The 22,712-nt window shown below is 41.0% G+C and overlaps 1 protein-coding gene across 5 annotated transcripts in view; it reads right to left on the bottom strand.

Annotated features, from left to right (window-relative positions):
* Positions 1 to 22,712, bottom strand: part of TAMM41 (TAM41 mitochondrial translocator assembly and maintenance homolog) — a 141,959-nt gene that overhangs the window by 9,373 nt on the left and 109,874 nt on the right. For 4 of the 5 annotated variants that reach the window (XM_081177108.1, XM_081177107.1, XM_081177109.1 and 1 more), the window contains 4 exons: positions 13,608 to 13,758; positions 10,327 to 10,472; positions 7,397 to 7,562; positions 5,904 to 5,966 (listed from right to left, as the gene is read on the bottom strand). In XM_081177108.1, the coding sequence (XP_081033234.1) occupies positions 5,904 to 5,966; positions 7,397 to 7,562; positions 10,327 to 10,472; positions 13,608 to 13,758 (526 nt within the window). Of the gene's footprint in view, positions 1 to 5,903; positions 5,967 to 7,396; positions 7,563 to 10,326; positions 10,473 to 13,607; positions 13,759 to 16,352; positions 16,689 to 22,712 lie in introns of those variants that run through there. The other variant, XM_081177110.1, reaches the window with a different exon arrangement.

Genomic DNA, 22,712 nt, shown 5'->3' with positions numbered 1-22,712 from the left:
CCTCTAGAGGATAAAGTGAAGTCCAGCACGGCCTAAGACAGTGGAATTTTCCAAGGGAGAATAAATCCCGTGGGAATTGACCTTGACATGAGTGGGCCACAAGAAGAGATAACTACAAGAGCCAAGACCAAGCAACAACAACAGCAACAGCTGCAGCTGCAACAAGCAAAGAGAAGAGGTTCGATCTTAGGCGTAACAGCCGGACTAGCTGGAACAACAGGACAGGACAAAGGAGCAGCCGTTTCTATGGAAGCTGTGACAGAAGCTTTGCTTAAGATAAACCAGACTCTGGAGTCTTTGACAAAACAGACTTCAGAGAACACACAAAAATTAACAGAAATATCAACAAGATTAAACCAGAATACAGAATCTATAAATAAATTGGTCGAGGAAAATGCCACCACGCGTCAAATTGCCGAAGAGGCCAAAGCCACAGCTGGAGAGACGCAGGAGAAATTAGAGCCACTTGCCAAGAAGGTCTATGAGCATGATGCAACCTTGGCCTTGTGGGAGTTACAGAGGAAAGAGAGAAACTTAAAATTAAGACTGATTCCGGAGAATGAAAGTGACAACCTTGTGGAATATTTGACACGGGAGTTTGCGGATTGCTGGGACTTGGAGGAAGACGATTTTAAAATCACAACTGCCTTTAGACTCGGCAAAAAGCAAGATAGAAAGACACCAAGAGATTGTTTGATCACACTCAGATCTAAGGAGGAAAGAGATAAAATTTTAGGACTACACTTTGGAAAAGCCCTCCAAATTGGAAATTCAGCAGTACAGATCTTTAAAGACATACCAAAATATATCTTGGACTTAAGAAATTTCTACAAGGATTTGGTGCTTTTGTTAAAGAAAAATCAGATCCGCTTCAGGTGGGAATTCCCACAAGGACTGTCATTCGACTACAAGGCAAAGAAAGTGAAAATAAAGACAATTCAAGATAAAGACAAATTTCTGGCAAGATATCAGGAGGACCTACAGAAGGGGACTGTGGACGCACTTGCAGAACAGAGGAGAGCATTGGATATCCTGAATCTCTCGTTTGGACAAAAACCACCACCGTCAGAAGAAGAGCAACAACTTGGAGCTGTTGGAGGAGCCTTAAGAAAATAACAAGATGGCTCTGCAATTCCTTAGTTGGAATTGTAATGGACTGAATGGGCCTTTGAAGAGAAGACAAGTATTTCATATTTTGAACAGAGAACAATTGGATTTGATATGCTTACAAGAAACTCACATAACTAGAGCCCACAGGAGATTACTTACAAATAAAAGGTTAGGACAAGAATTTGTCTCATCAGACAAAGTTAAGAAGAGGGGAGTGGTAATATATGTGAAGGAGAAATGGGCTCCAAAAATGATATTTAAAGATGAACAAGGGAGATATCTGGCTGTGGAGATACAAGTACAAGGAGAAAAACTTTTAGTTGTTGGAATTTATGCACCAAATGAAGGCAAATCTGACTTCTTTAAGGGACTTCATGAAACTTTGACGGACTATCTGGATTATAATATGATAATCATGGGAGACATGAATGGCGTGGTCTCCACTAATATGGACAAGGCACAAAGACTAACAGTCACTAAAGAAGGGAGACTCCCCAAGACTTTTTTCGAAATGATAGAAAATATGGACTTGATAGACATTTGGAGAACAAGGAACCCTCTGGAGAGAGAGGGAACCTTCTTCTCCCAAGCAATGATGACCTGGACCAGAATTGACCAAATCTGGGTTACTAGTGGATTGGCTCCAAAGATTAAGAAAGTGGAAATCTGCCCAAAAACTTGCTCCGACCATAACGCCGTGAAGATGGAGATGAAACTCACAATAACCGGTCAATTTAGATGGAGAATGAATGACACCCTCTTTCGAGATAAGGAGATTCTCACGAAGGCCCAAAAGACCTTAAAAGACTATTTTGAAATAAATTTGAGGACTGACGTGGAGAAAAGAGTGATCTGGGACGCAAGTAAAGCTGTTATGAGAGGATTTTTGATTCAACAAAATTCAATAAAGAGGAAAAAACAAAATGAGAAAAAAGAGAAGATCTTGGAAATGATAAAGGAAGGAGAGAGGAAACTAAGAACAAAACCAAAGTCTCAGGACATTTTAAGAGAGATTAAGTTATATCAAACTCAATATATGGAATTGATGAACCAAGAGATTGAATGGAAGATAAAGCAAATGAAACAAAAGACTTTTGAATCAGCAAATAAATGCGGTAAACTTTTGGCATGGCAATTGAAGAAAAGGCAGAAACTAAATACAGTTACAAGCCTAGAGGTTGATGGAAAGAGTATATCTAAACCTAATGAAATTAGAAATTGCTTTCTAAGTTATTTCAAAAAACTTTACACCCAAGGCCCGCAAAATGAAGAAGATATAGACAAATTCCTTGGAAGATATGGATTACAAAATATCTCTCAGCAAAGTAAGATGGACTTGAACCAGAGAATCTCAGAACAAGAGGTAGAGGCTGCCATTCAGAATATGCAACTGGGCAAATCTCCGGGACCAGATGGACTGACTTCTAGATACTACAAATCGTTGAAGGAATGGTTGATTCAACCATTAAGAGAAGTTTGTAATGAGATCCTTGAAGGAAAAAGGGCACCTGAATCGTGGAAAGAGGCATATATCTCACTCATACCAAAGTCAGAGACTGAAAAGACCCAACTTAAGAACTACCGCCCGATATCACTCCTTAATGTGGATTACAAAATTTTTGCAGACATTTTGGCAAAAAGATTTAAAAGAGTTTTGATGGAGAAGATTCATAAAGACCAAGCAGGCTTTCTCCCTAAAAGACACCTAGCGGACAATGTAAGGAATGTAATAGACATTTTGGAAAAGCTGGAGGTGAATATAAACACTAAAGCAGTATTGATCTTTGTGGACGCGGAGAAAGCCTTTGATAATATCTCTTGGAGTTTTATGAGGAAGAATCTTCATGGGATGGGGGTAGGCCAGGGTTTTGAGAATGGTATGGCTGCAATATATTCCGAACAAAAAGCTAAGCTGATTGTAAATAATGTTGTGACTGAGGAACTTAAGATAGAAAAAGGAACTCGGCAGGGGTGCCCAATTTCCCCATTACTTTTCATTTCGGTTCTGGAGGTGTTGCTGAATATGATAAGAAATGACCAGCAGGTCAAAGGTGTGCAGGTCGGAGCTAAACACTACAAGTTAAGAGCGTATGCAGATGACCTAGTATTGACTTTGCAAGAGCCAAACACTAGTACGAAAAGGGTTTTAGAAATAATTCAACAATTTGGCCAGGTGGCTGGATTTAAGTTGAATAAACAAAAAACTAAAGTCTTAGGGAAAAACCTAACAGATATGGAAAAGGAGAAGTTTCAGGAGGAAACAGGTTTGACAGTGGTTAAGAAAGTCAAATACCTAGGGGTTTATTTAACACCTAAGAATGTTAATTTGTATAAGGACAATTATGAAAAATGTTGGTCAGAGATTAAAAAAGATCTAGAAATATGGTCAAATCTGAAACTGTCAATGTTAGGCCGAATTGCAGTAATTAAAATGAATGTATTGCCTAGAATGTTATTCTTGTTTCAGACCTTGCAGATTCTTGATAAGATGGAATGTTTTAAGAGGTGGCACAAAGACATTTCGAAATTTGTCTGGCAGGGCAAAAAGCCCCGAATTAAATTCAAAATACTGACTGACGCTAAAGAAAGAGGGGGTTTTGCCCTGCCGGATCTAAAATTGTACTATGAGGCAGCAGCGTTTTGCTGGCTGAAAGAATGGATGCTCCTCGAGAATACAGACATCTTGGATCTGGAAGGCTTCAATAATGCTTTTGGTTGGCATGCATATCTTTGGTATGACAAGGTTAACAGTACCTTTAAAAATCACATTGTTAGAAAAGCATTATTTAATGTCTGGATAAGATACAAAGATTTATTGGAAAATAAAACCCCTAGATGGGTGTCACCAGTGGAGGCTAAAGCAGTGAAGAAACTCAATATGGAGGTCGGATGGCCGAAGTATTGGGAAATTTTAGAACAGGATGGAGACAAGGTTAAACTACAAAGTCAGGAGAAATTGAAGCACAAAGTAGAAAATTGGTTTCAATATCGCCAAATAATGGAAATTTTTAAACAGGATAGGAAAATCGGTTTCCAAGTGGAGAAATCAAAACTAGAGACCGAATTGTTAGAACCCAATACTAAGAATTTATCTAGAATGTATAACTTGCTGTTGAAATGGAACACACAGGATGAAACAGTTAAATCTGCTATGATTAAGTGGGCGCAGGATGTTGGACACAACATTATGTCAGATGACTGGGAATGGTTATGGAACACCGGTATCAAATTTACGGCATGTAATGCCTTAAAGGAAAACATTATGAAAATGGTATACAGGTGGTACATGACCCCAGTCAAGCTGGCAAAAATCTATCATTTGCCCGATAATAAATGTTGGAAATGTAAAGAGACTGAAGGTACTTTTTACCACCTTTGGTGGACATGCCCGAAGATAAAGGCCTTCTGGGAAATGATCTATAATGAAATGAAAAAGGTACTTAAATGTACATTTTCCAAAAAACCAGAGGCCTTTCTCTTGGGCATTGTCGGCCAATTGGTGACAAAGAAAGATAGAAATTTCTTTATGTATGCCACAACAGCAGCAAGAATACTCATCGCAAAGTATTGGAAGACACAAGATTTACCTACTCTGGAAGAATGGCAGATGAAAGTGATGGACTATATGACACTGGCTGAGATGACAGGCAGAATCCGTGACCAACGTAAAGAGATGGTGGAAGAAGAATGGAAAAAATTTAAGAGCTATCTTAAGGACTACTACAAACTCAACGAATGTTAAAATGTTGTGGTTGCTAGAAGTAACAGGGTACAGGGATACAAGGTTAGATGATAAAGGAGGACTAAGATGACAGAGATTAGAAAGTAACAACTGGGAGTTGCTAGTTCAAATATGGACACTGGGATGCAGAGAGGGGGGGTACGGGGAAGTCCAAGAAAAGAGGTTTATGAAAATATCTTTGAAAGTATTTTATATGTTTGTTTTGTTTTGTGTTTGTTTGTTCTTTTTAAAAATGCTGTAAAACCAATAAAAATTTATTAAAAAAAAAAAAAAACAAAGTGCAAGTAGATAAATAGGTACCACTCCGGCGGGAAGGTAAACAGTGTTTCTGTGCGCTGCTCTGGTTCGCCAGAAGTGGCTTAGTCCTGCTGGCCACATGACCCGGAAGCTGTACGCCGGCTCCCTTGGCCAATAAAGCAAGATGAGCGCTGCAACCCCAGAGTCGGTCACAACTGGACCTAATGGTCAGGGGTCCTACTGCTTCCTGCTATTCCAAAGAGTTATGACTGATGTGGCGGACTGGACAAAATCTGGAGTGTAAGTCTTCTTCTTTGGTGATCACTTGTAGCTGAGTAAGATGGTTATGTATCAAAAATCAGGTCCGTGAATTTTAAAATTGTCATAATACTCTCAGCTCATTTAGATAGTTTGCTTTAACTATGCAATGCCCAGTTTAGTGAGCCAGTAACTCAGACAGCCTACATTTCAACAAGTAACTGCAGAAATATTTCTCAGAAGCCCAAGAGTACATAGTACAGATCTGTTAGCAGAGACAGCAATATGATGCTCACCAAAGTGATTAGAATGGCTGCTCTCAATGGCAGACAAGAACTTCCCATGCGGAGTGTTCTGCACACAGCAGATGCTGAGCATCTCCTGAACTCAACTGGAGTGCTGGTTCTTAAGGTACTTGAACCAACAGGCTCTCTCACTTCCAACCCTTAGATATGCAAGATCCTTTTTATTAATTTCTGGAATAGAATTAGCCTTGCATGTGTATCTTCCTCAAGGATATGGTCCATCAGGAAAACCCAGCACCACATGCTCTTACCAGCTGTTAGGGTGGTTTTAGCACTCTGAATTAGGCTGGACGATCTCACAATTCCTGAAATGCCTGGAGAGAGAGGGAGTGAAAGAAAGAAAGAGGATAAACAAAAACAGATGTTATCCATGATACTCCTCTTTTTTTTTAAGGTGGTGGTGGGGTTACAAGTCAAATATTTTTCCAGTAACACAGTAAACCCAGCATGACAGTATTACTTGCCAATTACCCCAACAAAAGCTGTTTATTTTGCTTTTATCAAGTAGATTCAAAAGCTCATTAAAATTATTTCATGCTATTTAACACATACATTTACATTAAAAAAAAAACTTTTGAAGGCCATTTCACTACACAGGGAAAAACTTGGATTTTGCAATCAAATATATACCCAATAAGAAGTCGCAGCTAATCACAGTTCTTTGATTATTCTCATGCAGCTACTGAGTAATTGTCATCAGTGAGTATTGCTGGTATGAGGCACATCTTCACAAATGCACATTTGTTGGATTGACCATAAAGTATGAAGAAGCCTCAAGTGCTGTTCATTAGCATTAAAACATTTTCCAGAAAACTGGATGCCACACCTTTGGGAATGAGCTACTTTCTACAAGTAGAGAACAATATAGTGCCCAAGACATGCATGGAAGTACTTTTGCAAGCAGCAACACATACTTTCCCCCCACTGTGAATATTTATGCATGCTACTGAGACCTGTGGGTATAGGGCGGTATAGAAATTCAATACATAATAATAATAATTAATAACAACAACAACAATAGAATACTTTGCCATATTTCAAGAATGGACCTCTTTAAAAGATCCAAGACACAAAGGACAGTAGGTGTACTCCAGCCAAAGTTTAAGCCCTTTTACCTTAGTTTCATTGCCTCCAAACTGGGGGTTTATATGCTTGAATTTTAACTGGATTGTGCCCATTATTTTAAGTAACTGCACCTTATACAACACTGTTATGAAGCACTTTTTTTAAGCTTATGCATATACTCTCAATAACTATCAAGGTAGTGACTTTTGGAGGGCATTTTACAGATGAGGAAAACTGGGATTTTTTTACTCCGTCAACCTCAAAGTCATTTAGGATGTCTCTGATTCAGAAGGTACTCAAGGACAGATCCTGGGATAAAAGTACAACCCATCGTCTATTGGGCATAACTAATTCTTTGGCTCAGCTCTCAGGAACTGCAGTTGGCTCAGAAGGGCACCAATTATTGGCTAAGACTCGAGGAACTGTGAAACTTAACACTGCACCCCAAAGAAGTTTGGGGCTGGTTTTTCCTGAGTAGTATCACATGACAAGCTGTTTTTAAAACCAAGCAATGCGATTTTAAGCAGAATGGGGAGGGAGGGAAAAATCTCACCAGGAGTGCCCAAACATTAGATCTCAAGCAGTAATTAGAATTTGTTCTACCTCCCTACCTAAAAGAGTGATTGTTAAGCACTGACTCCTATAAAAAGCTACTACTATTATTCATCAGTAAGCTTACCCTGGTGTACCACTAATCCACAGTCAGGGTCATGGGCAACTTGCAATAAAATTTCTTCCACATCTCTGTTCTTTCCCGGAGGATCCATGAGAAAAGTTATTTGCTGCTGTAGGGTCCTTGGCAGAGCCATTAGCTGCGCAAATTGACCTTCTGGACTCTTATCTATCTAAAGAGAGAGAGAAATGAACGGACATGGGTTGTTGTTTTGAGCAACGCTGCAGAAGATTTTAATACCCTGCTCTGTAGGCACATCCATAAATTGCAACACATATTGCCGTTATAAGAGTGCAACCCTCCACACAGTATGAACAAGAAGAACCCTGCTAGATCAGCCCAATGGGCTAGCATCCTGTACTCTCAGGAGCCAACCAGATGTCTGTGGGAAACCCACAAGCAAAGTTAAAGCACAAGAGCAGGTTTCCAGCAACTAGTGTTCAAAAACATACAGCCTCCCAAACGTGGAGGCAGAGCATACCCATCATGGCGAGTAGCCATTTTGTGTTTGGTTTTTGGTTGCAAAATTAGGGTTGTAAAATGGTAGCTTTCTGCATTCAAGGCTCTCCTGCATAAGAGGGTGAAAAGTTCAAAGGAAGGTTAGAAGTTTAAGGGGATGTTTTGTTAAGGAAGGTCTGCACAGGAGGGTCAAAGGATCAGCATACAAACCTGACAATTAAGGGGAAATAGAAGGTTACTCTTCTGATTGGCTGCGAGGAGAATATGTCAAGCTAGAAAGTTACGTAAGGCAGTTTATTGTGGAGTCAGAAACTTGGAGAGAAGAGCTGAAGAGAAAAATGGGCTGAAACACTTGAAGAGAGCTGGAAGGCTGGAAAGTTGGATACTGCAGGAGTAAGGAACCAGGAAAAGACCATGAAGGGACTTTATAAGCTGAAGAGAGAGGTGCAATTCTCTAAGTATTTACCCCACCATCTGGCTGGGTTTCCCCAGCCACTCTGGGCGGCTTACAGTACATATGCAAAACACAGTAAAAAGTCGAACATTGAAAACTTCCTGATACAGGGCTGCCTTGTGTTGTTCTTTATTTCCTTGACATCTGATGAGAGGGTGTCCCACAGGGAGGGCGCCACTGCCAAGAAGGCCCTCTGCCTGGTTCCCTGCAATTTCACTTCTTGCAGTGAGGGTTTATTTAATCTGCTCTTATGGGCTTCTTCTTAAATTTATTTTCAAAGAAGTTGACTACTCTTGAACAAGAGCTACAATCACTTTTGCAACTATGCAGAATTTTGAAAGCAGAATGAGACCTGGTGGGTGAAAAGCATAAAGCAATGAACGTCCACAATAAGGGTTATTTGGGAAACATAAGAACAGAAATTATTTAATCTTTAGCTATCTGTTTAAAGACTGAAAAGACCTATAGCTTGAATTTCTATTAGGAACATAGGATTTGTGCTTATACTGAAACAGACCACTCGTCCATCTAACTCAGTACTGTCTAAAGTTCCAAGGATGTCCATCCAGTAGATCATGATCTACCGGTAGATCCCCGGCTGCTCCTGGTAGATCACGGGATCCTTATTAGCAAAAAACACCCTCTGTGCAATCCTCCCCCCCAAAAGCTCAGCAACTCTAGGCAATCCACCCACCCACCCCACACACGCTCCTCCTCCCTCCAATGACAATGGGTAGATCACTGCCATTTTTTTTATACTGGGAGTAGATCACAGTCTCTTGGGAGTTGGATATGCCTAGAACATCCTGGCAGTAGCTCACCAGAGTTTCAGGCAGGGTTATTTTCCAACCCTTTCCAGAGATGTCAGAGGTTAAACTAGGACTTTCTACATGCAAGAATGAGCTCGGCCCCTGATCCACAGCCCCTCCATCTATTTCACCTTTTGAGTACAATGCTACCACCTGGCTCTCAAGGCATCAAGTTCCGAATTGTCCTGTTTCTAGTACCTTCTGAGAGGTAACAGCCTCCCGGCAGCCCTGTGCTAATCTACAGTGCAGACACCCAACCCCACCTTCACTTTAGCTACAGTTGAACAATCACAGGGCAATGCAGTTTATTGGAGGAGTATTCCTGGCAAAACAGGCTACAAACTTTTCACCTTAACCAAGTTCTTCAAGCATAAATGAAAAGCATATACAACAACGAGCAACACAGCAACCAGATGAATAGCAGAAACACATTTTTATCACTTCAGGTCCATGGCATACAGAAATTACATGACGGACACCTGAAGGGCTGTTAATAATGGTATGTGTCAGGGAACTGACATCGGAGCTAGAGGCGGAGGGAAGGCTCTCAAATGATGCTGGAGAAGGGCCCAGCAGGGGGAGAGGCGGCTCACCAGCTGGGGAAGGAAATCAGCGCAACACCAGGGATAAAGGGGGGCAGATGGGGGAATCGGCGAGGGGGCTCCAGGACTCCTCACCGGAGATCAGCGAGGAGAGCACGGGTCCTCCGCTACCCACGCCCTCCCTGCGCAGAAGACTTCCGCGCAGGGAGAGTAGGAGGAGACTTGGAGTCAAACAACTTTTATGCTGGAAAAGGTTTAAGAAACGCCCACTGGCGGATTCTGCCAGCGACTGAACAGCCACGAAGTGTAGGGCTGTCCAGACAGAAAAGGTTTAACAAGGCAAACTAGCCAGGAGTGGCACCAACTTGCGCACGAGTAACCCCTACAGTTATTACAGCATGCTTGCACAAAAGAATCCAGAACCTATTGAATATGCAATTTTCAGAATCTAGAAAAGTTGCATGAAGCTGCTGTTGTCTGTTTCACTGCTATTTATCACATTAAAAAATGGGAATCGAACTGGTGTGGGATATTCCTTTGGCACATTTGCTACTTATGCTGAACATGAGCTCATTCATGCAGTCCAACCAGGGAAAGGGAGAGGGAAGGACACATAGACACGCCATCATTAGCAGTTTTTGTTTAAAAGGTTTTTCATCATTAATGGCTTACCTCCAGCTTCCCCTGCTGGTGCTTGTACACCACTTGTGGGCAATCCTCTAATATGTTACTGTAGAGCTTCTGAAAATGCAACATATTAGGCTTCACTATGTTCATAACCTTTGACTTATCTTCTCCAATTATCATTCTGAAGTCACCTAAACCAAACCAAGATGGTCAGCATACATACTATCAATGAAAATGCACACAATCTGAGGAAGGGATGGTGTGACTTCTAACCATGTCTGCAAAATATGGGGTGGATAATTATTATTAGGGAAACCACTCCTGAGGATGTAATGCTAACCAAGTTTTTATCCAGAAGAGAAAAGTGTGGGGGGAGAAGGGCATGAGACCTCAGGCAGCTGTCAATTGCCTAACCACAGGGAGGAAACCTGACAATATTAAGAGGCTGATTTCTACATTATTTGTTCCCCACGAGTATGTGTAGCCTGGAAGAAAAATAGATTATGTTTGATGAACGGGAGTCAGTTACAAGACAACAGATATGTAAAGACACTAAGCATAAAGGGTACAAAGGATTATCATAGTCTGACAATAAAAGATAGCCCATTTTTTTCTTTGTAGGATAAAGCACTGTTACCTATATAGCAAGTACAATCAAAATATCCAAATGTACAGAGCTAGTGTAAAGAGGCATGTTGGCACCCCATTAAAGAAAGAAAGAATGTTTTGGTAACCAAAAAAAGAAAAAACGGAGTGCAAGATGGTTATTGTTTAGTTAGCAATTTGTGGCCCATAGTGAGGGATGCACTTGACTGGTGTGATAATGGACAGAATGTCAGATTTGGATTAGGGAGAGTCCAACTTCACAAGGCAGACTTGGGACACTTGTTAGCAATGTTATCACAGGATTGTTGTAGGGAGAAAATGGGGTCACTCCTTGGAGGAACAACGTGATAAATATGAGATAAGCTTAAGTGAAGAAAGTAATATGAAGCACCTGCTAGGCAACACACTTGTTTGTGTCTGTCCACATTCAGGGGACCACCCCCATTTGTAGTTTTTGTAGCTCGTCACACAAGGGACTCCCACTTAGGTGTTACTAAGCACAGGATCATACAGATTCACTTTGACCAGTTCCTATTTCTCTTGAAATAGAGAAGCTGACAGACACAACTATTTCCACTACACTTCAAAACTGGGCCTCCATTTGACTTCTGAGCATACCGCCCTTCCAGTTGCTGCAATGCCCCTACCCAGTTCTCTCAAAAAAGGGACTGTGCAACTGCCTCTGCATGGAGCACTCATGTAGTGCATTATGTGCCCAATGGAGGCCAGAGGATCATGCACTCACTCCTCTGCCTCAGGAGGATAATTGCCCAGCTAAATTTTTGCTTTTCTTTCCCATGGTAAGAACTGCTCTTCTCTCTCCATTATGCAATCTGTAGAGGTGGAAATGTCAGAAATGGTACCTGCCAACAGGCACAGCAAGGGAAGTACAGCCTCAAACACATTCTTGTTGCACACTAGTTTAGTGTCCCACTAAAAATTTTAAGTAAGGTCCAAATCTTAACCAATGTCTGATTTTTTGGAAATAATTATGCAGTGGCGGTCCTTTATAATTATTTTATAATTAATTTATAATTCACTTTTGACACCAAGCAATTGTTCTTCATTTAAGACCAAGCAATTATCCATCACTCATTCCTTACATGGGCAAAACATGGGAGACAAGGAAGGCTTTATCCATCCCAAAACAGTTTGATGTGCTTTGACTCATTTCTAGCTCCGTTAGCAAACATTACATGCCAGGATCGCTTTTTTAGAAGGCTGCTCTATGCTCAGAGAAACAGGAAAGGTGGCAACTCACACATGTGTGCAAAGGGGAAAGTGGAACTGAGTGCTTTAAACACAGGAGGAACTAATGTCAGGGAAGAACACAGTTTTTAAAACACTAGTCAGAATATTGACCGCATTAAGCTTTCCACAGTAGGGAAGCCTTCTCTAACACGAAAACAAAAGGGCTGAGGCAGCCTATAACAACAAAGAGAGGAGGCTTTTTCTCATGATCTAGGGATTATAACTAGGGATATAATCAAAATTTCCAATGTCTAGTTTCTAAGTGAGGGACACCAACACAAAGGCATAACAGTTACATGTTATAACATTTGTGCTACTCTGCAGAATGTGCCTTAAGCTTTCCTAAAACAAAGCACCTGGGCCATTATTCAGCCTCGTCTGACAGAAGGCTACCCCAGGGAAGGTCAGAGGTAGTTTGTCAAAGGATTTCCCTTACCACTTAAAAGCATAATATACTCACTCAGCTTCGAACCATGCTGTGCCAACAAGGTTTCTCTGCAATTCCAAGACCACTTAGTCAAGCCTTTGCCATAATGCACTATGTAAGCCTGGGCTTTCCCCTCCAAGATTAAAAGGTTATACATCAAGCCAAAGCCTGTCAGTTCAACTATATTGTGTTGAAACACAGAAAAGCCCGAGAAATAAAGTAAAAGTTGCAATATACAGTGTATGTAGCTGCTCTTCCTTGCTGAGATTTGGTTTCATTGAAACCAAGGAGTAGCCAGATGTTGAACCTCAACTCCCATCCGCCCTCCCTCAGCTAGCATGACTAATGGTCAGAGATGATGGAAACTATAGTCCAGCAACATCTGGATGGCAACACACTGGCTACCCACAATTTAAGAGTTGAACTCTACATATTTCATTTCAAGCTTCAAGTTTTATTGAGATGTTGCTGAAGGGTACTGGTGTCTGGTTTTTGTCCAGAAGGGTTTTTTTTTCATATGGCAAGGATGGGCTCTCTGTATTTTATTTGTGAAAACATTTTTACCCTGCCATTTGGATCTTACAATATAATTTTAAAGTTAAAGAATACAGAGCAATATAGGACATTATGAGAGTCATTAAACCGCACTGACTGAGAGACTGTGACGGGCCCAAGGTCACCCAGGGAGTTTGATGGCTAAGCAGGGATTTGAACTCTTGTCTCCTAGGTCCTAGTCCAACACTCAGAGCCACACTGGCTTTAAATAGAGGTAGTTTCACAAGGAAGAAAGCAATATATGAGGCAATGGCAAGCTTCGTGTAGGACCAAATTAAACACTCTTTTTTTCTTTTCTGGACAGTGAATCAGTATATGCTCAACTAATGCTTTTATGGGAACCCTTGGCAAGTAAGACAGGAAGCACAGAGCAGGATGTAGCGACACATACTTCATCCAGGTTTAGGGTCCTTTTCGAACCCTGGCAGCTACAACAACAAAAATACACTGAAAGTCATATTAACCACAATATGAAAGTCTTACTAACCACAATAAGAGAGCCCAGCAATCTGCATATAAAGATCCTCTTCAGAGAAACTTTCAGGTAACATAAGAAAGGCTGCTGTGACTGCGCTCTTCAAGTTACTAGTAAGGGCAGCTTGCAGCTTAACGTTCTCATTCTGAGTAAGGATTTTCACCTGAAAAGTAGTCAAGAGAATGGGTAGGGCATCAGAAATTACAAGCATTAAACATACAAACACCAAAGCATTTCTATTTATTTTACTGATTTACAAACTGCTTCACAGCCATAGCTAAAGTATTATATGATAAGATAAAATCTGATAAAATACAGATTCTAAAAACAATAAAACCATCATTACAACTGCACAATTAATATTCCATAAAATGACCGGGAGAGCTTTCTTAAACAAAAATGTCTAAGGCAGGCACCTAAACATCAAAGCACTAAATGCCGGTCTAACTCCAGCTCATTCCAGAGGGCAGAAGCTGCGATGCCAAAAGCCTGGTTTCTGGTACAAAATCTTGAACTGCACCTGATAGCACAGGGGCAGCCAGTGCACTGCAGCTCCCTCAGCAGAGGTATTATAATCTATGATGGGATTTATGTGCTTCATAACTGACTGCAAATCCCAGAACTATGTTACAACATATTAATGAAGGCACAATGATTTAGAGATTTTCCAATTTTGTCGAGCTCCACTTTCAACAAAGCAGATCTTCAACATTATAAATAAAACATTTACAGAAAAACAGGCGGCAATAAACACCTATAATCAATGGAATACATCAGTGCAAAGCCTGTGCATCTCTGTAACATATTGTTCTTGGAGGTAGAAACAATAGCAGACAGTGGTGCTCACCTGACCTCCTGGTGCCTGCATCACTGAATAAAAAGAGATTGTCAAGGTTAGTATGGAGCAAATGCTAGTGTTGCCATATTTCAAACAGTGAAAATCCGGACTTCTTTTGGCAGGATCACAACAAAAATTGCTGTTTTTGAGCCATTTTAAGGGGAAAGCAGAAAAATCAGCACTGTCGACATGGGCTGCCATACATCCGGATTTTCGGCCAATTTCTGCCCAGACGTTGCTGATAAATGTGGTATTCTGGATAAGTCCAGGAAATTCCAGGCGCATGGCAACCCTAGCGAACACACAAGTGGGAGATGGACCTATGTGTTTGCACCACGCTGACCTTCCTCTCTCCATCCCAGTTTTCAGGAGCAATGCTGACAACTGGAGTCAGGTGAGTGCCAGTGGCCCATGCCAACACCCACTATTGGGTATAAATATTTTGATTTAAATAACTTATTTCTAGGCCACTTAGTCCTAGTTTCATGATTCCCCAGCTTCTACAAGACTGAGTATCAGAAATGACACGGAGGATAAAATTCAACTTAATAATAATAATAATTTATTATTTATACCCTGCCCATCTGGCTGAGTTTCCCCAACCACTCTGGGTAGCTCCCAATCGAGAGTTAAAAACAATACAGCATTAAATATTAAAAACTTCCCTAAACAGGGCTGCCTTCAGATGTCCCAGTGGCTACTCCCAGTCACCAGTCTAGCTGCCGCATTCTGGATTAATTGCAGAACTTAGCTCTAAAGAGGTTGTTCTGTTGGAACAAGCATTTCTGCTTATCCATCCAATGGAACAAATCTTCCTTCCCCTTCCCCCATGCACTGTTCTGAGGATGCTCCCAACCCTCCAGAGCAGATCTGGAGAAGATACAGGGGTGAGGGAGAAAGCCTCATTGCACAAAGTCCTTCCACTGGCTTCCACAAGCAGAAGGGGTTAGTTGAATCCAGCCCTATAAAAATACCCATACACTTCTGCATCAATTTCTATTCCATTTTAGAAAATGCCCAAATATTTGAGTTTGATGAAGTTAAAAAAACAAATACTCCATAGATGCCATGTACACATGGCTTTTGCTTTGCTTTATCATATAAGAATTTTGTTGACGATTCAGTAAAAAAAAAAGGATACTGCCTTATAACAGGTCAGATCATTTGGCCATATAGCTAACTCTGACTGGCAGCCACTCTCCAGAGTCTCTGACAGGAGCCTTTCCCACCACTTTCTACCTGATCTTTCCAAATGGAGGTGAAAGGGAATGTATTGGCACATGTGGCGCTTCCACCTACATAGACATGAATAGGAAGGCATGCCATGGTTGAAAGGTTATCACTCATGGCACTAAGACACTATTAGTCTGGCCTGAACGTTTGTACTGCAATGTTTGGCTGCAATACTGATGAAATGTCATCATTTGTAACCAGTTCTGACATATGCTGGAAAAGCTCCAATTTAAGCACATTCTTCTACCGCTTGAGTCATCAACAAACAAGGCAACAAACTTACTTCTGTTGTCTGTGATCGAGATCCAAAGAACTGTGAAACTAGAACAAGGGAGCCCACGGGAGGAGAGCTGGACCTGTTCTTGAACATTAACAGCCCACACCCACCATGGAAATGGCTTTTGAAAGCAAGGAGAATTTCTGAAGTTTGATATGGGGTGGTGGTCAGCAGTTCACAGTCAGAAATTCCACTGAAGTAGCACAAGTTGCCTTCCTAAGCAGCTCTTTGAATCCCAGCATATATTTCTTCTGCTGTAGCAACAAGAGACACTCTCGGAGGCCTTTGAAATTTACTTGGATAAAATGAACACATGAACCCTCACACATTTGTAGGTGGCTTTGATTTGAAAAGACAAAAAAGGAAAACCAGTCTCAAAGATGCTGAAGAGAAATACATTGATGCCTACCTTATTTTGCTACAGAGAGGTCTTTCTCAGTAGCTTTTTTCTTCCTTCGCAATTTCAGCAATTTCAAAAATGATGTTTTTGTAAATGGAAACATGGAAACCCCTGAGGGAGGTCTGTTTAGGTGGAAAAAGTGATGGTCATTTGAACATTATTCTTGGGCATCTTTGAGATTCTTTCTCCTGTTTTGTCTTTTTCCTTGGATGCTTCCTGTTTCTCATTTGCGTGTGTGATTTAATTTGAGGCAATCTGCGCACCACTGTGTTGCATTTGTCCATAGAATAATCAATGTTGTAAACATATTTACACAGTTATGCAATTTCCCTCCAGATTTTGCCCTGCACGATGCAGGAATAAGTATTGCCTCTAACCAAATTACCCTTTTCTTCTTTTTTTTTTTTAAGTTTCCACAAGATGATTTTAGAGTGAAGGAGACAGCTGGAGCTAGACTGCAATGAAACAAATAGACTGATATTATTACAGTGTGCAGTTTTTGCAAACATTTAGAAGGTATATGGGTAAAAGCAAGTCCATGACAAAGAGATGATTGTATCCAGAACCTCACAAGCTTAAACCAGAGCCGATGATATATATTTCTGAACACAACCCTCGAGACCCAAAACGAATCTGTAGGGCATACAATATCATTATTCTTCCATTATCTCCCCCCTGCATTTGAAGTGTGGTTTTTGTTAGCGACACAAAATCTGAACCATCTGAATAGTTAAAGGTAAACTGGTCCTGGGAGAGGCTATTTGAACACATGCTTTCAATTTGCTTTCCTACATGTTTTTAAAAGCCTAATTTTACAAACAAGCATTTTTCCCCCTCCTTGAGGGGGAAAAAAAGTCAATACAATCTTCTAGAGCTGAAAATGGCAGCTGAGAAGACAATAGGGGAATACAGTGAAAGACCAGCTGCTTTTGCTGTCTGTCTAACGGCCAAATTACACAGCCAGTTGAATAGTCAAGTGACCAAACAGCCAGTTCACCTCTATTGAGAACAACTGTGTTTATATGCTAGGGAAAAGCCCGATATATAATAGCTTATCTGCTTGACTGAGAGGGGGGAAATGAAGAAATGTGGTCTTCTGACTCAGTTCTTTTACTTGATTTACACTACCTGCCATCTCATATTGAAGAGTCAAAACTAACAGAGTTTGCTGGGATTTTTTAATATGTTCATTTTAACGTCTGATTCAGCAAGACTCATTGTAACCATGTCCTGCGGATGTAAGTTAGAGAGAGAATCCAATATAAATGTATTATAAGGGGTCTTCGCCATAACCCACTCCTAAACATTTTACTCCATTGAACACAGTGGGCCTTAGTCTAATTTAAGCATGTAGAGGTTTCATCTGTTTGATGGTTCCTTATGTAACATTTTCTTATAAAGACCCTATTTATTCTTAAATTGCATGCACCCCCCCCCCGGGGCTTTGGGATGTTCATTCTCCTCAAAAGTCCAGTCACAAGGTGTGGCATGTTATATTATACTGCATTTCTGCTGGGAAGGGGGGGTCTATTAAAAATACTGTATTTTCAGGGCCTATTATCCTTTCATCACAAATGATTTGGCTTGCCAAAATTTATGAAGAGATGTTGCAAACAAGGATCCAGTTAAAGGAGGGAAGAACACACTTTGCACACAGTGTTAATCTGTGGCATAATCAGTTAAGTATCTGAGACTGCCCCAGAGTGGAGGGGGAAACACAGAGAAGCACAGGTCTGGGACTTCTTCCTTTTTTCAGAGCAGGAGCAATGACGTCATCAGCCAAAGTGACAGGATAACTGATGGATTGTCCTTGCTCTGGCAAGTGAATTCATATGGTAATCAGAAGTGTGAGTTTGTTTATGACAAATCTGCAGAGGTAATCAGAGACCAGATGCTTTCTTCCTTTTTTTGTGTATGTGGATGGGATTCTGATTTCAGGCTAGCAATTTAAAGGGCAACAATTCTTTGCAAGAAGCAAGCAGTTAAATTTCAGCTGCCAAATGCGCTCTACGAGATGAACCTACACAGTCGGAAGCAAGCATCACTGAGTTTGATAGAGCTGACTCTCAAGTATTTACTCGAGTATAATGCGTCATCAAATCTAATGCGCACCTTAATTTCCGCAATGCAATTTGGCCCAAAAAGTGCACATTAGTTTTGGGTAAATAAGGTATACATAAAATTGCAGTCATACAGATGCTAATATATGGTGGTGTGGTGGGGTTGCAGTCAAGATAAGTACTACATACTTAGAATAGATCTGTGGAAATTAATAGACATAGCTTTCTTAGGGCCATTCATTTCAATGAGCCCACTGTGAGTAGAACTTAATGGAATAGAACCCTGGGTATTGTGCTATGTATTGCGCGCTCTCTCTCTGTTGAAATATATAAAAAAATAAAAAAATTGTCCAGTAGCACCTTAGAGACCCACTAAGTTTGTTCTTGGTATAAGCTTTCCTGTGCATGCACACTTCTTCAGATACACTGAAACAGAAGTCACCAGACCCGTATACAGTGTTACCTCGGGTTGAAGTAGCTTCGGGTTGAGCATTTTCGGGTTGCACACCGCGGCAACCCGGAAGTAACGGAACGCTTTACTGTCAGGTTTCGCCGCTCGCGAATGCAGTTCCCTTGCTGTGAGAAGCCAAGTTACAGGGAACCAGGCAGAGGGCCTTCTTGGTAGTGGCACCCACCCTGTGGAATGCCCTCCCACCAGATGTCAAAGAGAAAAACAACTTTTAGACGACATCTGAAGGCAGCCCCGTTTAGGGAAGCTTTTAATGTTTAACAGACTATTGTATTTTAATATTTTGTTGGAAGTCTCCCAAAGTGGCTGGGGAAACCCAGCCAGATGGGTGGGGTATAAATACTAAATTATTATTATTCGTCTTGTGATTCCTGATGTCAAATTTATGTCCATTTATCCTTTGGCGTAGGGTTTGGCCTGTTTGTCCAATATAGAGAGCTGAAGGGCACTGCTGGCATTTGATGGCATACACAATGTTAGAAGATGAGCAAATAAATAGGCCTGAGATGGTATGTTTGATGTTGTTGGGTCATTGATGGTGTTGTCTGGGTGTATGTGGCAGCAAAGTTGGCATCTGGGATTATTGCAGGCTCTGGTACCAGTGTCCATGTTAAGTCTGCTTGCTGTATTATTGTGGGTGAGGGGTGTGTGTGTAATAATGGATGAACACCAGCTGCCTGCATTTTTGTATTCTCTTTGGGGGAATGGGGTTGTCATGGACTCCTGCACTTCGAAGTTTGTCACCGCACAACTAGATAGCATAGTTTAAGAAGACCTCCTACTGTGATCCTTGAGAGCTCTGCCAGGCAATGCAGACCAATGATCTTATTCTGAATAATGATCTTATTCTGCATAAGACAGCTTCATCCATAGTGGTATAGTGCCTCTGAAGCTATCATGGACATGTAAGTGGACTTTCATAAGTGTAGCTGAGGTGGAACAGGTAGGAGGAGCTATAAGTAGAAGGAGCTTGGGACTATGTGACAGGAGTGGCTTGGCTGGCTGGATAGTGCCTCCCACTTTCAGGAAACACCAGAAGTATCTGCCATTCCTCAGCAGCCAGGAAACTTTACATAGTCTGAAGATGGGACAGCAGATCATAAAGTTTTAACAGGATGGATGTTTTCTACAAGCCTCAATTGGGCTGCAGAAAAGCCCTGTGTTTACCCAGTTCTTCAACATGAGGTTAGATGAGAACTTGGCTAATCAATCTTATGTGGTGTCCAAAGCAAAAAGCCAGCAAACTCTTGAGACACAGCCAGAGAGGCCTGGGAAGAAGAAAAGAGCTCACAATTCTCAATAGCCATTTGTGTCCTACTAGAGATGTCCTCATCTGAACTATGTGGCTCATATTAGCACTGCTGCAAGAGTATACCAAACTAAGGGAAATTAACACATCGGAGAGTGGGACTTGGCTTATATTGCCCACTCCATAGAGACAGAAAAACACAGAAACATTAACTAGCTGGGACACAATCTTGTAGCGGAACACTAGGAATTATTCTGCTTGAATCCCTGCTAAAACAGGGGGAAACCCATATGAGCTGTTCAGTCATGTTTAATATATCACTGTCAGATTTGTGCAAAGGGTTTGTTTTTCAACATTCAGGTTTGTATTGACTGTAAATCACACAGTGGAAACAGTCGATAAAAAGGTATTGCCTCACAAACCTGAAACATCAGATGGAAATGCTTTCATGTTCAGATGGGTGGTATATTTCAAAGGCTTCAAAGATCAGCCCTAAAGCTGTTGTCACCAAGGTTTGAAAAACCAACATCCAACTAAAATAACAATATCTACGGGTGACATTAGTTAAAATTTCCAGCAGCAACTACAAATTACTGGTTAATTTTGCAAGTTTAGATTTGGATGCAAATTCCAAGAAGAAAAAGAAGATCATGTTGACCCAAAATGGAACAACTGAAAGAAAACCTAGAACCAGAGAAAGCATTTATATTTATTGGATTTGCAGTCTGTTTTTATTTATACTTCTAGGGCAAGATTGAATGTAGCATGAGTAGGCATCTGCTCACGTCTCCTTCCTGTCCTCTACCCTGCAGTTTCCACCAGCAAAATCTGCTCTGAACTTTAGAGACACTGAGGACTGGAGGGGGAGGTTGAGAAAGCCAATGTTCTGTTGCACAAGCAGGCTAACATCACAGAACACTGCCTTTCGTTTTACTGATTCCCAGAAGTTCAAAGCAGGCTTAAGATAGGTAAAGTGTGAAAAATGCTATCTACCTTCCTACACACTTAAGCCAAGTCACAAAATGCCTCTTCAGACAGAATGATCTTACAAAAGTTTCAAAGAGACACTGGGTACAAATTTAGACATGCTATGTCCTATGCGGTACAGTCCTCCCAGAGATCACTCCACTGGAAAATATTCACTAGGTTAGACTGAATGGAAGCACTACTCATCAAGATCTCCCTGCATGTGGAAAGTTGATATATTTTTTATAAGGGGACTTTGAACAAGTGATTCCCATGCACATTCCAAAATGGTGGAATCCTGGGAGAAGTGAATAGGGGAAATAGAACAAACACCCAAATATGTAACTATGTTTTTACTAAAAATTGTACACTGCTTGAGGAACTTCAGTTGAAGTTAAAAAACTAAATATTTGATGAAATCGCTAACTTAAGTTTTACTTAGTCCCCAGAAGAATAGCAACATGAATGCTCATTTGTTTTCTGATCTTGTAACACAGACAAACTAAGAAGAGTGGGCTTGTTTTGTTCTCAAAATCAAAGGCAAGAAAAAGTATCTTCCATGAATTTTACTGGAAAGGACCAATGAATAATTTCCACCAACTCCCACTAATGATTTCGTATGTTGTAGCAGAAGAATATTAAATATATATTAAAAACATTAAAATACAAAAAGAAGTCAGCTGGGAATTCGTAGGCAACTAAAAAGTATCACTTAAGACTATACCCAAAGCAGATTCACTACCCCATCCGCCCACCCCTTTCTGTCATCAGAATTCCAAGTTGAATTTAGAGTCTCTCTCTCTCCTTTTGACTTAACTCTGCTTCCATCTAGTGGTCAATTGGAACACTTGATATGAACTTCGTGTAGTTGTCACTGACATTTCACCAGGCACTTTTAAAGCTCAGTACTCTTTATCCTATGGGATGTGGGTGGTGCTGTGGCCTAAACCACAGAGCCTAGGGCTTGCTGGTCAGAAGGTTGGTGGTTCAAATCTAGCAGTTCGAAAGCACGTCAAAGTGCAAGTAGATAAATAGGTACAGCTCCGGCAGGAAGGTAAACGACGTTTCCATGTGCTGCTTTGGTTCGCCAGAAGTGGCTTAGTCATGCTGGCCACATGACCTAGAAGCTGTCTGCGGACAAACACCAGCTCCCTCGGCCTATAGAGCGAGATGAGCACACAACCCTAGAGTCGTCTGCAACTGGAATTAACGGTCAGGGGTCCCTTTACCTTTACTCTTTATCCTGAAAGCACCAGATTCGGAGTATGGGAGTGTGGTACTGTATATATTGCTGCAGTTGAGCTCTAATCAGCCCCAGCCAGCATGGTCAGAGGTAGGATTGGAGTCCAACAACATCTAGAGAGCCACAAGTACCCACCTGTGACTTAAAGACACCAATAAACTGGTGTGACCAACTGTTAAGGAGAAATGGGTTAAGATCTTCCATCAGGTATGAAATTCACACAATACTTTTGGGAAATTATTATCTTTCAGCTTAACTCTGCATCCACTACCCTGAACTCCTGGCAGCATACAAACATGATCAATAATATGTTTAAATATAGACCGGGCATTTCCAAATTCTTTCCCAAGAGTGCAAAAAGGTCACAGGAAGAGATGTGGGA

Source organism: Podarcis bocagei (assembly GCF_964188305.1).
Source record: "Podarcis bocagei genome assembly, chromosome: 2".
NCBI classification, from domain to species: domain Eukaryota; kingdom Metazoa; phylum Chordata; class Lepidosauria; order Squamata; family Lacertidae; genus Podarcis; species Podarcis bocagei.
The sequence above is the reverse complement of the archived record's forward strand: the minus strand, read 5'-3'. Positions and strand labels throughout refer to the sequence as shown.